Here is an 18318-nt window from a genome sequence, read left to right on the forward strand (position 1 = left end):
CGCACCAGACTTCGCGAAAATATATTTAAAAATAATATGTTTATTATAAGTACAAATATATTATTTTTATGAATATCTTAGATCATCTCTTGCCCTAATTTGTATATTAAAGACACATACATATCATTTTGGAACATATTTTTTTTGCGGGAGTCTCGCACCAGGCGCGCCCCAGCACGTATATGATGTCACGCGGGACCCGCCACCGCGCAAGCATCTCATATCTTAATGCGCATGTGTCGCAAATGCGCAGGAGCAGGAGTCGTGGATTGGTCACATACCAATCGCACACATCACATAATATTAAATGTAAATGATGTAACTGAAAAACACCCAGCCGTCGCACACCGTACGCGGATCCTTCACGACTTTTCTAAAATGGCAGCTAGAATCCGCGCACCCACCGTAATGTGTACGCTTTGAGTGCGCGACTCAGAAAAAAAATTGGGATTTTTTTTAAATAAAAGAATATAAATATATTAAAATAAAAAATGAAAACAAAACATTTATCAATATTTCAGTTTGAATTTGTAAAACATTTTTTTGCCATTTTCAGTAAAAATATATAATGTTATTTAATAATAAAATATTTATAAATAAACAGTTAAAAACTAGAAAATCAGTACAAAAAAATAGGTATAACTACTATCACACTTAAAAATTTGCATTTAAAAAACCTTTGAAATTCACTGAAAAAATCATAGGTTTCAGAGACGTTATAGTTAGAAATTAGCATTTAAAAAAGCTTTGAAATTCACTGAAAAACCATAAGTTTCAGAGACGTTATAGTTAGAAATTAGCATTTAAAAAACCTTAGAAATTCACAGAAAAAAACCATAGGTTTCAGGGGTGTTATAGTTAGCTGGCCATTTCACTCGTACAAAACCATAGAAGTTCCTCCGTTATAGTTAGTTCTGCTAAGTATGACTCGCGCGCCCGCAATGCACTGCTGATGATGTCACATATTGCATCATTCATGACATGGTCAGTGATGTCACTGCTGACATCTCAAATGATATCACTGATGACATCATCCATGTGACAATCTGATACACCTCACCATACACTAGTACAACCTTTCATCACTCACTGTAAAATACAGAGTACCATATTTGAAACCATTGACACACTAATACCATTTACTACATACCCACTCACTGATTCCTAAGTCTACACACACTACTACCCATTCAACAACAGAATCATTTATACATGCAGTCACTAATTAATAGAACACTATCAAAATGCACTTATACACACATATAGACATTCGCACATCAGCAGTCATCTTAGTCGATTATGCAGTCATCCTACTCTCTCATGAAAAAATTGATTCACACTTACATTTACTCACTTACACAAATATCCAACAACACCTAATTTATTCAAACACATAGTAACTCATTGTTAATATGTTAAAAAATCACCATTACAATTATACACTCACTCATATAGTTACTCTCACAATCACTGACTCTTACATATACTTATTTATACACACCAACTCTCACATACAATGTCTTTTATTTTTTTACTTTGTTGAAGATGTACAACTAAAACATATATTCGCTCACCAATACACAAATAAATACACTCAGTCACCCAAAAAACTGTTTCCACATGCACTCTTAAACCTATACACCTAGTCAATCAACCACTCACACATCTATGTACAGAGTTACACACACCCCATCCAACTACACACAAACCCAGTGTCCCATACAAATACTCACCAAACTAATCAATAACTAATATACAGACTCATGTAGTTAGTGACCAACTGATGCAGCATGTTATACAACAACAGAGACAGTGATGCACACATTCACATAGTTTAGTTACTAATCCATGTATTAAGTGAGACACTTTTAAATACTCACTTAAACAGACTGTGAGACAGCTACTAAATACTCCATCCAGACAGTAATATATCCACTCAATCTTCAATACAGATTGGTCTATATATAATACATATTTAAATTTCAAACTAAACCACATTCACTGGATGATATCATCAGTGATGTCATTAGTGATGTCATTTGAGACGTCATCAGTGATGTCACTGACCATGTCATGAATGATGCAATATGTGACATCATCAGCAGTGCATTGCGGGCATGCGAGTTATAGTTAGCAGAACTAACTATAACGGAGGAATTTCTATGGTTTTGTACGAGTGAAATGGCCAGCTAACTATAACACCCCTGAAACCTATGTTTTTTTTCTGTGAATATATATATATCTTTAAGACTAAGAGTGAAGCATAAATTATGCAAAACAGGAAGTAGAGGAAATCACGTGTTATTTCACCAGCCCCATCTCCACCCTTAACCCCCTAAACCCCCCCCCCCCCCGTGGGCAGGTCTTCACAAAACTTGGTATACTAAAACGTAGCTGAATAAGTAGATTAACAGGTCTCATGCAAATTAGTTCACATGGTCAAAAGTTAGTACGTAGTTGTGTTAAGAATAGTAAATCTACACTTCTCTAAATAAATACCTACCTTTCACAATGTACTAATAATTTGTATTTTGGTCACAATATTTTGGGAGTTTAATAGTTTTGTCTTCACTATTCTGACGATTAAAATAATTCTTTAATTTATTGCGAATCAAAATAGGATGCCTTGTCGTGGCAAAGCTTGAAAATAAGTTGCATCTTCTACAACATAGGCTGGAGGCTTACGGCCTCACTTACAAGCCCATTGTGCTGCCAGTGCGTCACTTTTTTAGATGCCCCGTCATGGCGCAGTGTGCCTGCTAATATTTACAAGGCCACGCAAAGCCACCCTCATGACTTTTTATGGCCTTGTAAATATGAGCCCCTTTAACGCATTACTGTGTGTGAAAAGGGTGTTCCAATGGTGTTGCTGTGGGGGTTCTCACGCAGCATTCATGGAACCTGACGCAATCCCAGATTTACAAACTGTCGGAAACCTTTGAATGTGCCAGAACGCTAGGCCTCCACAGGGGAAGCGTAGGAGTTGTGCAATGAGGAGAAATACTTTTATATACGCCTTTTTATTTGCTCTTTCTATGTATGCTGCAATCTACAACACAGATAGAAGGAGCAAAACGCTAATAGAGATTGTTTTTGTGCAGAAAGGTGTCCCTTCCTGCACAACAACAATCATCCCTACAATGCAGGCATCCGTGCACCATGGCGCATGGGTGTCTGTGTTGGCGCAGGGCTGCTGATTGTGCACAGGGGAGAAGGACAGGAATGCGCCGTATCTTGTAGATATGGTGCATTCCTGCCCTTTTATTTTGTGGCACAGCAGTGCAGCAGGAAGGCGTGCTGCACTGCTGTGCGTCAAAATATGGTAAATGAGGCCATTGATTTATAGCCTCCTTAAGGTCACCTTTGGTAGACTTTTGCTAATGCCACCAGTGGGTGGATAGCTTACTGATTGGAATAGGAGATGAAAGCTACCCTTCCTCCTCTGTCAGATGGCGGAGAAAGAGCCACACAGCTCTTACTAGATTAATTTTCAGCCCAAAGGAGAAGTATGTTTTCAGCAGTCTCCTGGTCCATTAAGGTTCTGTAGCCTGTCCCCATGTTGTTGCTGTTCAAGATAGAATTGCAATAGAGTGCTGTTGAGAGCTGACTTGTAGAATCTCTCTCACCGGTTTTGATCAATGCAATGTGTGGAACCTGCAATTAGTTTGAATTATTTTAGGTAACGCTGTTCTGACGAAGTATCTATTCTTGTTTACTTTGCGCTAGTGGAGCTTTGTGTTATTGGTATTTGAAAGTGGTTTTTAAGAGAAATTTGGAGGGCAGTACGAGTTGAGTCAACCTCTAGCCTCGCCAAGTTCTCCATGTGCTGTGTTTTAGGCAGTGTCATCAAAGTACTTGTGAAGTCAAACATTCAGAAACAGTCTGGCTGAGGTTGTTGTGTTATGCGGTTGTTGGTTAGGTCATGTCTGCCAGTTACTTCATCCCTGATCACTTTTCCTTGCAGACATTTGTGTATGCGCATGTGGGTTTGTCGATGCAGGCTCGTCCACCCATCTCTCTATGGACAAACAATGTCCAGTATAGTTTGGCTGCGTTGGTTTTTGGTTTTTCTCTGCTGTGCGTTAAGAAGGGGGAGGCGATCCATAGTAACCTGTAGGCCAAATGTGTATGAGGGTGATATAATGTTATTGTTTTATCCGTGCAGAGTCGTTTGAGGTGGGGGGATGGGCAAAGGAGCGGTGGTCGAAGTGCATTGAAAAAATCATGGGAACTATGATCCTCAGTGCACTTGGGGTGGGGTCAGTGAACGTGTGGGTGGGGTCAAAGGCGTGGCTTAAAAGAACAACGTATCGGGTAACTACTTTGGTGGGCTTTCATTTTCAGGTAACTGCATAGAAAATAATGTAAATGAAAACCACATGCAAGTTAAACGAATCAGTTAGAAATGCACTATTACATCCTTTCAAACCTCTGTTGCTTAATGTGATCATTGCTGATTTCTGTGAGTGTAACCAGGGAGCCACATATGTAATCCCTGTTGGTGCAGTGGAGAATAGCGACTTGCGTATTTTTAGTGCTACTTGGTCCCAGCCAGAAAAAGAGAGCACTATGAATATGTAAGTCATTATTTTAAACTTGCATTACACACAGTATAAGATAGGCTGCTGCAAAATGTGCAAAACGATTTAGGTTTAAGAAAAACAAGTGCTTTCAAAATATAGATTTTAGTAACATGCAATTAAACTGTATCTAGAGCAAACCTTTTTTATGTGTCCATTAATAGCACACAGTCTGCATCTCAGCTAGTAACACCCTTACAATACTTCTCAAAAAGATGACATCTTTTGTCATCTCGAAACTTCAAGTGACTCCATCAATTAAAGCGAATCCTGGGTTACAAGCAAAACATTTAGATTTAGAATTAACCAATTGCACACATTTACATGTTGTTCAGTCTTAAGACAAACTGTCAAGGAGCCTTGTTTCTTGTTTACCTCTCTGTCCCTCCCTTTGCTTCACAGCACAGGAGACTCCCCCACCACCTTCCATTTCAGCTGAGGCATCTCAATTGTCTGAATTAACTGTCCTGGTGGTTGTCTTTTAACAAAATGTACGGGCACTGTTTTTGTTGAACTAAAAAGTATGGGAACAAAGTCCTCATGGAGCACCTAGCCCCTTAGAACTCTGCAATTGAGGCATGATTCACCATACCGTAGAGGGGAGCAAGCCAGTGAAAGCTCGACCCAGACTTGAGCCAGATTTCTGGCTCAGCTCGAGGTCCTCTTGACTACCTCTTGACTACGCCAGCGCAAAATCAGCAAGCTTTCATGTGGCTGGTCCCTGGCACTCAGGTTGTCATCACATACGCCAAGAAATAAAGACAAATCTCTGATTAAAAACCTTTGATGTAAAACAGAGAAACAGATACCCATCTAGTGGCTGAATTGTACAGTGTAAGACAAGAAATCACGGTTTCTCCACCTGATAAAATGGTGTGATCATAGGCAAATATTTGTGTTCACCTAGACCCCTTTTTCTTTCACCTTCACATTTCAGGGAACCTTCAAATACGTGTTTCAGGATGTAAACTATACAAAAACCTATTGAGACTATAGGGTTCCTCCTTCTGAATTAAAAATCTACAACACCTATATAAGGTACCCATGACAGCTGACTTGCCCCTTGGTCACTAATGGCATTTTATAGAAGGAGGCAGAGGGCATAAATGCTTCTAAGTGAATGTTAAAAAACGATCATGTTTAAAATACTTCTAAATGTAGTGATATAACCAGAAGTACTGAAACGCATATGCATGTTAAAGAATACACCTGTCTTTTTTTAAATTTTGAAGCAACTTTATCATATTTTAACATGACGTTTGTCACCTGACTTACATGCCAAATATTTTCAGGGCTTTTAGAGCCAAGCGAGACCCCTGGCTCAGCTCTGGCTTGGCTCCCCCTGCCAGGGGCGACCTGAGGCATGTGCAAGATGTGCACCTGCACAGGGCCGTCAAACCCCAGGGGCCACCACGCCAATATATATTCTTAATATAATAATCCTCTGAGGATGGATACATATTTGCGTGGCGGTCCCTGGCAGGGATTTGGCGGCCTCCGGCTCTGTTCCACTTCCAAACACCCTGACCCCCCCCCCCCCCCTCTTCACTGGCCTCCGCGCCTGCGTTCTTCCTGGTTCCTGATTGGCTTCTTTTTTCCCTACCCACTGCTGGCCACGTCGTGTGTCACAATACCCTCCTCCTCCTAAATGTTATCGTTCTTAGACTAATTCGGAAGGGTAGGAGCAGCTGCAGGTACTGGTCATCTAACGCCTTTTCTGGACGTTTTATTAAAACATCTTCCTGAGCTCCGGGGGGCTCCGCCCCACCCGGACCCCCTCTTCCGGGGCCCCCTACCTACGCTCCCTGCCCAGGGCCGCCATAAGCCTAGAGCCGCCCCTGGCCCTGCTATTTGTTGGCTCAACCTCCTCTACAACACCAATATTTTTTTCAGTACAGATGTGCTTATGCTGCAAAATGTATTCATGGATTTTGAAGCAAGCCTGCCCTGTGTTTTAAAGATGATTTGCTTATTTAGTTAAACCGCTACACATACCAGAGCTGCCAAGTTTTCTATTTCTCTGGCGGGCACATATATATTTTTTTAGTTAGACAAGGGTAGTTGTGTGGGGCTCTGCATGAAATGTTTTACTTGGGTCCCCAAGCACTTTAGGCATGACTGTGTCTGCGTGGTGTATCACAGTATGGATGTGAGTCATTTGACCCTCTGCCTAAAGTATGTAAGGTTTGTCAATCTAATTGGAACAAGTTGATCTCGTGCAATACAAATCTTTCTGATGTGTTATTGGAAAGTAGGGGTACCGGCCAGACCCCGGACTCTGAAGCTATTTCTGTGCTGGACAACCCTGTGAAATATGCTGAATTTGCACTGGTATAATCTTCCAATAGCAGGACACAACTGAGCAGCGGCTGCACGTTATTTGTATTACATTCGGTGCAGCAACCTGCAGTTGGATAAGGGGCTTTCTTATTTTAACATTCAACTGGGCCCAGAAAAAATGGCCTGATTTTTAAGGGCCATCAGTCCTCCTTTTGTTGAAGTAATATTCTGGCTTGGAGGCATCTCAAGCCTTACACCGAGACACTAATGCCATGGAAGGAAACAAAAGGCCCACAGCTTATCACCTCACAAGTACTTGACAGAAACAATGACTTGGAGGCAGGTTTTTCACTTTGTTAAACCCTCTATGTAAAAGTAAAGTAAAGTCCACATTTGTAAAGCGCACAATCACCCGTAAGGGTCTCTAGGCGCTGGGGGGCCGTCGGGAAGATTAAGCGAGCTATTGCCCAGAGTCACATGGTGCTGGGCTGACCTGCCGCCGGAGCCGGGGATCGAACCGTGGTCCCCAGATTCCAGCGTCAGTCGCCCTGGCCGAAGTGCATGCACTGTAGGAATGCCAAAAGAATCCGTGTGTATGAGTAATTGCACAAATAATGATTTAAATTGCACCTGCAGTGTTTTCTATTTAATGTTTGTATAGCACTACTCATCCCAGTGTAGGGTGTCGGAGCACTTAACATTACACATAAACACAATAAATCATACAAGTGTGTAAATCAATGTACAGGAATTGTTACTTAAGACAATGAGGGTTATAAGGTGTAGGAATCACATATTGTCTATTCTTGTAGGCATTATATGTTAAGAGTGAACGGTCTGGAGTAGCCCATTCAGGATATAAAACGTAATGCAGTGACTGGTGATGTCTGTACTAACAAGACTTTATTAATTACCAAAAAAACCCTTCTTTGCAATCTTAGAATAACCACAGATTGTGGAAAAAACAATAAGGATCTAAACCCATGGCTTACAGTTTGCATACAGCTGCTTAATGACGGTAAATAGATCACTGTGCTACATTATATGGGTTGTAACTTGTGAACTGGAAGTAACAAAATTATCTCTGTGTCAAAAATAGAAACCCTCTTACCCATCTACATAAAATACAAGTCTTTTAAGTGCATGTTACACAATGTGCTTCGCAACAGGCACATTAACCATCTATGGTAGTTAATGAGTCGAAACTAACTGAGCAAAACATAGAAATCTTCCAGAACTGTATTAACCAACAGAGTTATCTTACTGCTATTATTATCCCCTCACAATTGCTGGGTACATCTCAGCCCCAGGTGTCTTGACACAGTGGCATATTTTAAAATGCAGCCTCTTTTTGACAAATTAGGTAAGCTAGAACAGATTTACGGTCACATTTGTCCTTGTTACCAGTTTGTTTGCCACAGATTTGTTTTAAATAAATGTATAAGTTGATTGTCAGACTCTGCTTATCAAGCTCCACCCCTCGTGACTCTACCCCCTTTCCTCTGCCACACCTTGACCCCCAGTTTATGGGTTCCCAAGTACGTTTTTCCAATACCAGCACTTTGGAATGTTTGTGAGGGGCCGTGTGGGGCATGTCAGCTGCAGTGATATAACATTACATGGTCAGTCTGCTTGGCGTTTGTCACATTGTACTTCACAACTTTCCCTGTTTAGGAGGTAATGTCGACATTTTTAGACACAGAATTGGCTTGTGGTTTGATTTTTCTATTAGCTCTGATGTTGCATCAACATATATTGGGGCAGATGTATCAAGATACCATTTTGCGATTCCTACATAGCGATTTTTAAGGAATCGCTATTTAGAAATCGCAAAATGGAATGTATGAAAAAATTGCTATTTATTTGCGATTCCTTACACTTCCTTATTTGCGAATTCGCATTTTGCGAATTCGCACATAAGGAATAATTTCCCATGCTTTTCTATGGGCCAGGAGGCCCATAGGAATGATTTTGAAGTAATTCTCAAATTGCGAAATCGCAATTTGCTAATCGCAATTTGAGAATTATTTCAAGGGTGCAGGGGTGTCTGAAAGACACCCTGCTGCACCCCTGAAATGTACATATGTGTGCATATGGCACACATACATGCCCCATGGGCATGTGTGCGCGTCACATGCCACCTTAAAAAATGCAAATTTGTGCATTTGTTGAGGACTTCGCAAATTACCATCAACTACAAGTCGGTGGTAATTTGCGATTCCTTAACCAAAATTCGCAAAAGAAAAATGCTTCTTACATAGCATTTAAGGAATCGCAAAATTTGCGATTCCTTAAATGCTATGGCAAATTAAGGAATCGCAAATCTTTGCGATTTCCTAATTTGCTATTTTTTGTTACATTCAAAAACATGCAAAAAGAACATTTGCGATTCGCAAAGCCGAAATTAGGCGAATTTCGGCCTCTGCGAGTCGCAAAACGCTTGATACATCTGCCCCATTATCTTCTGGCTACTGTCACGTTGTTTCTCCACACCCAGACTGTATATTCCGGGTACCCGCACGGACTCAGATTCGCTTCTTTGAACAATACAGTTAAAACGACCGTGTTTGGTTAACAGTGTGTATTTAACTCCTATTCAGACACTTGAATCTGTTTTATTTTCCAGGTTGTTTAAACTGCAGCCGAGTGGTTGACTTGTCGGAGCGCCTCACAGCCCTGGAGACCAAGGTAAGTGTCAGCCAAGGTACCTGTGGAATAGATGGAAGCCGTGGAGTAACTATAGGCCCCATGTAAACAGTCTCTCATTTTGTACAAGGTCATTTCGAGGTCACAGTCTGAAAGGTTGTACACTAGACGCACTACAGTTTGGGCTACAGAATAGCAAAAGCCCGTCGTGTTTTTAGAGAGACTTAATATAAATTAAGGAATCGCCTTTGAAATTCATTATATGAGCACGTGCCCTATAAATATTCTTTGATGTGAATATCCTGTAAACCTGACTGGATTTCACTTTCAGCCAGAAGGTTAGCTCACTGAGCTTAACGCTCGCCGCTGACATCTGTAATGGACAGGTCACAAGCTTTCACCTGGGCGAGGCACATTCAGCCTCCAATCCTTCAGAGGTCGAATAATTAAGTCCCTTTATTTTGGATAATAGTAGCACCAGTTATTTACTAAAATGACAGTACTAGTACTCTGCCTCGGAATGCTGGCCACCTAGTTTGGCAATACTGATTAAAGGTTTCAATCACAGTGCAAAAGCTGATTGCATGCAAAAGAGTGTCCTTAAAACTGGAGGTGCCTTGATCCCTCTCCGCCTGGTGTTTCCCCTCTCTTTGCAGGTGGCGCTGATATCGGTTGTGGACTCTGTGAACCCTGCACAAAATCACAGGCATCTGGTGGCCAATGCGGGTGCGGTTCCCTCAGATTCCGTCCAGCTTTGGGGGTCTCCAGCTGCACACGGCAGTCCAGGGGTTGAAGGAGTGAAAGGTAAGCAATGCTTGGGCCGTGCTCCAGGCCTCTGTGGTTCAATAGGTGCTCAGTTTGGAGCCGGAGTTGATTGAAGGAACATTGACAGTATAAACCGTACTTAACTTGAGCCGGTGATTTCTGGTGCACAGCACTTAATTGGCACTTATGACAGTCTGCCACGTAGTGGGTCGTTTGCCTGATTTATAGTGAGCACAAACAACAGTTGATTACTAATTGAATATACGCTAAAAATGACTGATACCTGCCACCCTTGCTAATCTTATAACTTTGGGGACTTGGACTAGTCTGAATTGTCACACTTGTAGGAGTGTGATGGTTAGTAGCTGGTTTGGTACTGTCATTGGCAGCGCTAGAAAGGGCAATGGGTGGTGAAGGCTACAGTGGCCTCCTGATGATGGCCCGGTACTTAATTTTTTAAAACAAATTAAGCACTGTATAAATACTGAAATGTTAACATACCAGTCCCAGCCACTCATAGCCGGAGTTTGCTAGGATGTTCTGAGTCTACACTGACCATAGGGGCAAACTTGCATTAATCAATTTATTATTTAGACTAAACGGAAAGGCCTCTCAGAGCAACTTGCATTAACATTATTGAACACTGCAGTATAGCCAGGGAGAGCAGGAATCCTAGCATTTATGTGATCTACTAGCCTTTGTCAATCATCCACAAATATCTCCTCTTCTTCAACCAAGACTGATTTGAAAAACACAGGAACCTTGTCAATACCCCCATGCACCAGGCTGGATCCAGAGATTTTTTTCAGCAGTTCCCTCGCACGTCAGTAGGTGGCTTTGAGCGGCTCTGTGTTTGGTTTGTCCCTCCCTAGAAATGAAGTTGGGTCCACATATAACTGCCACCTCCGCGTGTCTGCACTAGTTTCTTTCTTTCTGCGCCTTCCGATGCTTATCCAAACCTCGCTCCCTCAATTCTGTTACTGACGGAAAATGTTTTCTACAAAATGTTCCCATGTGCAAGGGACACGTCTCCCCCAAAATTACAGGGTTTAAACCCTGCAAAGGTTGCCACAAACAGATGTCAGTTCTATCTCTGGATGTCCGGGCTCTATGTATGAATCACAATTGTGCTACGACTGCACTCAGATGAACCCACGGGCTATCAGAGATCCCACGGCCAAACTCTAAGTCACGGAACACCTCAGAAAACATCACAAGGCCTGATCTTGGTTGAAGTCAAGGATGCATTCCCACTCTCAAGGCAGACCCGAGAAAGATAGTTGTCCCACTCCAGGTCAGCAGGTAAGTCAAAGTGAAAGAAGTTGTAGTGTGGCTCCCTTTCTTTACGCCACTCTCGTCTTGAGAAGTCACATGGACGTCAGGGACGATCTGGGTCCTGTTCTCCCGCAGCTGAGCCAATCCCTCATCTTGGCTCGATTCAGCCCGAATTCCCAGGGCTGTCAGTGATGCTGCAACACATCCAAGCCTTCAAAGAGGCCATGTTATGTTATCATACAAGAAGGCCAAGACTCAGCAAAGTAGATGATTAGGTAGGATCCAAACACTAATGATTGTTTGGGTAGGACAGTTGGTACCAGCATGGTGCGCAGACGCCACACACAGACCAGATCCGTGATCTTCCCCAGTGATGTCAAAGCATCATTCGTGGACATGCCATTTAATGGTACTAGTTTCTTCAGAGATAAGGCAGACTCTGCCCTGGAGCACATTGAAGAGAGTAGGGCTACAACTCTCTCTCTCAGCCTTTCTGCATCCATGCAGCAGTTTACCCAATAATAACATCTATTATGAGGCCACACCAATACCTGCCTCTGCAACAACAACCCCCCCCAACCCTTCCAAGGTCCAGGTTGGGTTTCAGCCATCAGCATCCAGGCCCTCAAGGATAACACACTACTCAGTCCCCCATACCGCCACCTGCTGCTTCAATTCCATTTTAGTATGCCCTCAGCGGTGCATTGTCACGTGGTTGGAGGAAGGAAAAAGTTGTTACCTCCATTAGTGGTAGAACATCACATTGGAGAGATGGGTGCTCCAAATCATCCAAGATGGTTATGGACTACCTTTTCTATCTGCTCCTCCAAACATGCCACCTACAGCGCAACAACATCCGGAGGACCACTGGTCCATTCTGTAGAAGGAAGTCCAGGCTATCTTGGACATGGGAGTCATCGGGAGGTTGCTGGCATCAGAAATTGTGACAGGTTGCTACACATGTTACTTTCTGATGGCAAAGAAAGACCGAGTACTTCATACAGTTGTACATATTCGCCCACTGAACTTCTTCCTTAAAAGGACATGTTCAACATTCTCACTTTGCCTAAGTTCTATATGCCCTGGATACAGGCAACTAGATAGTGATGTTGGACTTGCAAGATGCTTACTTCCACATTCCTATCCTGCAGTCCCACAGACATTACCTGTGGTTTCAAGTAGGCCACAAGGACTTTCAGTTCTCTGTGCTCCCTTTTGCCTTCACCAGTGCCCTTCCAATGTTCGAAGGTTTGGATACCAGTCTTCTCATACCCAAACAACTGGTTTCTGAAGGTGAACTCACCTCAAACAGTTGCTAACCTATTCCAGACAATACCCAACCAATTGGTATTTTTGGGTTTCTCCATCAATGTGCGAAAGTCACACATGACATCTTTGCAAAGGCTTTCATTCATTGTGGCCAACCTGGACACAGTGCTGTATTGAGCCTTTCCTCCTCCTCAACAAGTTCAGGACATTCAGACTATGACCCTGATGTTTCAAACCTTGACCTGGATATCAGTGACAGCAACTCAGAGACTTCTTGGCTACTTGGCGTCCCACATCCAACTGGTGCACCACACCAGGTGACACATGCGGGCTCTGCAGTGGGATCGGAAGTCTCAAAGAGCTTAGCAGCAAAGGAACCTGTCTTATCCATCCATCTAGGAGTGGTTCTGATCACAGGACCCTGGTCTCCGGTGCAAACCCACCTCTATGTCAGTCTGTCGAATCTGCAGGCGATATACTTGAGACTAAAAGCTTTACTTCCATCCTACAAGTGGGAGTTGGTGCAGGTTCTGATATACAATACCACCACTATGTTTTACTTCAACAAGCAGGTCAGAGTAGGGTTGTGGGTCTTGTGCTAGGTGTCTATATGCCTCTGGAACTAGTTGAGTCGTCAGGGCATTTTTCTGATCGTACAACACCTGGCAGTAGCTTTAGATGCCATGGTAGATGAACACATCCAGTGTTGCCTATCGGACCACAAATGGCATCGTTACTCAGAGGTGGTGTAGAATATCTTCCAGCAGTGAGGAGAATCCTTGCTCAATCTATTGGCCACGGCTGAGAATGCATAGTATCCAAACATTTGTGTGTTGGAGTTCCCAAGGCTTTTCTCTTTTTGGAGTAACTTTTTAGTTCGAATGGAGTTTGTGATTCCTGTATGCATTCCAGCCTCTACCTCTTCTGCCTAAAATATGCAAGCAGATTAGGAACAATCAGGGCCAAGTCGTCATTGTGGCTTTGAAACTTGTGGCCATGAGCATCTGTGCTTTGGTCCAGTTGTCATTTTGGGAGGGCCTTCTGTCTCAGCAGCAAGAGAGGGTCCTGCATCTAAGCCTGCACAATTTACATCTCCATGCTTGGAGACTGAGCGGTGACAGTTGACTGCTTTTGACCTCCCTACAGAAGTAGCAGAGGTTGTAGTGGGCAGGATCTGTATGTCACAATGTGCACATACTTTCTAAATGTAACAGAAACAGTTCCCCTACTTTTTGTTAAAAGATAACTGGCCATGGATGATTAATTCCGACAACTGGGATGCCTTAGCTGGTGCAGAAGGACAGAATCTTCTGTGCAGTGAAGCAGAGGGAGAGACAGACAGTTAAAAAAGAAACAAGCTATCTTGCCAGGGTTCCTGAAATAAATATAAACATGTGCAATTGGTTGATCTTCCAATATAAATGCTTCTTGGAAGTCGGTATTGGCTTTAATTGATGGAGTCACTTGAAGCATCGTTATGACAAAGATGATTTTTTTTAGAGGTCACTTATACTTATAAAAGTGTTTGCACTAGGTGCAATCCTGTTGTGTATTACTGAACATCTATATTTTGAAAATATTTTGATATTTTAAACCTAAATAGTTTTGCACGTTTAATGGCAGTCTATTGTAATGCAAGTTTAAAATATTGACATATATTCAGAGCTTTCTGTCACAGGCTGTGACCTCAGTGCACTAAACATGCGTAAGTCACTATGTCTCACTGCCCCAACCAGGATTTAGTTCTGTGGCTCTCGGATTACACACACAGACATCTGTAATGATCACATTAACCAATAGAGGTTTGTAATGTAAAATAGTGCATTTTCCTCTGATGAGTTTAATTATAATTTGGTTCTTCAATTAAGTTGCGTTATTTTATATGCAGTTACCTGAAGGTGAAAGATCAACAACATAGCGACAAAATATATCTTCTTTTTAGCCATACCTTTGACGCTGCCCCATACCTTCTGACCCCAACCTCATTGTACTATGGATCACACTTCCCATACTTATTTTAGTGCACTTTAACCGAAGTAGTAAATGTCTTTGTGGTAGCCATGTGGCCCTCCACCAACCTCATTTATGTGGGACGCTGGGAGAAGTTTGTTATTTGGTGTTCTTTGCAGCATATCGAACCATTGCAAGTCCAGTTATCTGATGCAGTTCGGCCGTATTGCATCAGAGCGTAACGCTCTGATGCAATACGGCCGAACTGCTTGTCCTCACATCGTTCAATTAATTTGGAGTTGCTCTTCCACTTTTGAAGAACACTAGAAGACCCGTTGCTGGCTTCACTGTTTAGACATTTAGGTTGTTCGATACCACAAGTGATTTTAAAGCTGGTTTGCAATTGCCGTTCAGATTCAAGGTCAACATCTGTTTTTCTTTGTGACTAATATAGAAGGTTATTTATCTTGCATAAAGTTCTCTGTCCTGAAGATGGTCTAACGGACTGAAGCCACCAAGACCGAAACATCGACATTCCCGTCAACTCCAGGAAATCTTTCTCTTTAGCCATATTTATTGATATTGGGATAATATTGGCTTTGTCATGTTAAGGAGCTGACGTTGGTTATGAATTGTGTGTTCAAATTTATTTGTACATCTTTTGCATAACTTTTTGGCTGATATTTATTGTTTTCATCTGTACCCTTCTCTATTTTAAAATACTCAAATCAGATACATTCACTTTTTATGACTAGGATCTTCTGTGTGCTTTGTTTTATTTTGTGCTTTGTGGATTACATTAATTGTCTTTGGTTGTCCTGCTGGACACTTACGAGTCTGATCATATTGAACTGACTCACAAATAACTTAGGAACCACAAATACTCAGAGAATAAGTGAAATCCCATGTAGACACCTTTCACTTTGTCCTGTATCTAGGCATCATTTCTCACTCGGAAGTCAGAAGGCAAAAATATTTCTCAACTGTATGAAATGTGTGATTAGTCCAAGTGAATGACACAAACATGTTCCATGTCCCCCCATTAACACCCCACCCCATCCACCCTCTTTCTTTTAAACCCCTACCTCTTCCCGCTACGTTATATCCCTTCATGTTCCTACTTTAGCCCAATAGGTCTCCGTCATTAGGTTTGTTACCTTTTTGGCTCACGTTTTAACATTCTGTAAAAGGCTGGCCATGGTACAGAAAATCACCTGTTTTCATTTTCAACAAGGTCCTTCTGTCTTTGTTTAATTATCAGCCATGGACCCTTAAGGGCACTCTCAAACACATTTTAAAGTGCTTTCTTCTTCTGTTTACTGTTTAAAGTATGTACTGAAAATGTGGACTTTAAGCAATTTTCCTAATTTTTGCAACAGTCAGGACATTCAAATACTAGTCATGCCAGTAGACATCCAGCCTGGAGTCTACCATAATCATTGCCTCTCTCAAAGCCCATGTCCCATTTTTCCTAAATTCATCTAATAATTCTCATAACCACATTACCATTCATACTTTATCCAGTCTGGCCTCTACAATTTCCATTAACACCATCACGTTTCGTACCCCTCCCATCCTCCATTTATATGACAATCTCCCTTTCCACAGATCCACATTTTACATTCTCACCACCACAGTCTCTTCTACTAACCTCAGTATTTCAATGGAATGCTAATTCCCCAAATCAACCTAATTTTTCGCCATTTTTGCTTCACCATCGACTGTCTCCAAGTATACCCTCCTTAATCATCATGCACACTAATTCCTGCTGCCATTCCTTAACTAATGACAATGCAACATTAATGTCTCCCCACTTGCGCACCAACCTTTCCTTTCCTTGCCAATACACCTTATCCCCAAATCCTTTTTATTTAAAACCTATACAGCACCCTATTCTATACAATTGCAACGCCCTTATTTCCTCATTAAAATGTTTGCCAATTGCCCCACCCCTAATCACCACATTGCTAAAATGTTTCCCCCATCAGTACTACATCAACTTTTCCACTTCCATATCCACAACAATTCCCTTATGCAGAATCTGGCATTAACGCTGCACATGTATGGTTCATATATGGTTTGTATATGTATCAGTAAGTGGATGTCAATCAGAAACAAGATGGACAGAGCAATAATTTACTGTACTGATTGACACACATTAGCCAGAGCAATGACAATGGCAGGTAGAGATTCTCAATAAGTCAGGATGAACAAGTTACTTACCACTGGTCAAGCTCTTGTTGGCGGATACTCTACCTAACTTGTCAGTACCCCCAGGCACCAGACTGGGTCCAGAGATTACCTGGCGTGCCGGTAGATAATGTTGGGTGGCTCTGCATCTGGTTCATCCCTCCCTAGAAATGGCATTAGCGGCCACATGTAACAATCACCTCAGTGTGACAATGTCAGTTTCTTTCTGATATTTGTCAGCACCCCAGGACGCGGAGCCCTCAATAATCAGATTTAACAGTGTGCGGATCTCTAATTGGGACCTTTTTAATAATACAGAAAGAAGAGTCCATCCACTGTTCGGGGCGTAGAAAGGGCTGGTGAGGAATCTGCGGTTATATAGAGTATTCACCAGAAAAAGTGCTACCAGAGAAAAGTAACTTGTTCGTCAGATGAATACTAACCACAGATTCCTCACCTTTGCCCACATGCATCAAACTGAATTGCATTCGCAAACGGTGCGAATCGCAAAAATCAGCCATTTGCGAATGCAATTCATTGTTTTGAGATGCATTAAGCTTTTTTGCTTTTTCGCAATTTAAGAAATCGCAATTCATTTGCGATTTCTTAAATTGCGATTGCATTTAAGAAATCGCAATTTTGCGATTTCTTAAATGCAATGCATGAATATTTTTCAATTGCTAAATCGCCAATAGGAAGTGGTAAATTAACATGAAGTTAAACTTCATGGTAATTTGCGAAAACTTTCAAAAATGCACAAAAGTGCATTTTTGAAAGTTTCATTTTACACACACACAAGCCCTTGGGGCATGTCTGTGTATAAAAAGTACTTAAAGGTACATTTCAAGATTTCAAGGGTGCGGGGGGGGGGTCCTTTGGACCCCCCTGCACCCTTGAAATTGCATTCTCATTTTGCGATTCCTTAATTGCGAATCGCAAAATGAGAATGCCTTCACATTCATTCCTATGGGCCTCTAGGCCCAAGGGTTTATTGGGTTCGCCAATTTTTTTTAAACTAGATACAAGACAAGCGCCTTCCATGAAATTACCACACACCATCTCATGATAAAGAGCAAAAGGCCACTTTATTATGACAGGTTTTGCAGTATTAGTGTTAACTTCAATACAATTTTACCATAACGTCAACTTCTTCAGTACATCAAAATCCTCAATGTGTACCAACTGTTCACATCCTCAAGTCTCCATACTCCGCCCTCATTCTTTCATTTGTCATTAGCCGTTTTACTTCTGTTCCCCAGTCTCTCTTTCCCTTACCCTATCAAACATCCTCCAATGCAGCCTCCTTGTCCGGTTTCTAAGCCCCTCTGTTCCCCTTCCCTCCCTCTGAGGGGGGTATAAGCCC

The 18318-nt window shown here is 42.0% G+C and overlaps 1 protein-coding gene and 1 long non-coding RNA gene across 5 annotated transcripts in view; one reads left to right on the top strand and one right to left on the bottom strand.

Annotated features, from left to right (window-relative positions):
• EMID1 (EMI domain containing 1) overlaps positions 1-18318 on the top strand; it is a 543734-nt gene that overhangs the window by 328055 nt on the left and 197361 nt on the right. For all 4 annotated transcript variants that reach the window (XM_078667173.1, XM_078667172.1, XM_078667170.1 and 1 more), the window contains exons 5-6: positions 9487-9548; positions 10163-10310. In XM_078667173.1, the coding sequence (XP_078523299.1) occupies positions 9487-9548; positions 10163-10310 (210 nt within the window). The remainder of the gene's footprint in view (positions 1-9486; positions 9549-10162; positions 10311-18318) is intronic.
• The window catches only part of LOC144792254 (uncharacterized), a 31592-nt gene that overhangs the window by 9329 nt on the left and 3945 nt on the right, over positions 1-18318 (bottom strand). The gene's annotated exons all lie outside the window — the stretch shown is intronic.

This window comes from Lissotriton helveticus, chromosome 11 (genome assembly GCF_964261635.1).
Source record: "Lissotriton helveticus chromosome 11, aLisHel1.1, whole genome shotgun sequence".
NCBI lineage: Eukaryota > Metazoa > Chordata > Amphibia > Caudata > Salamandridae > Lissotriton > Lissotriton helveticus.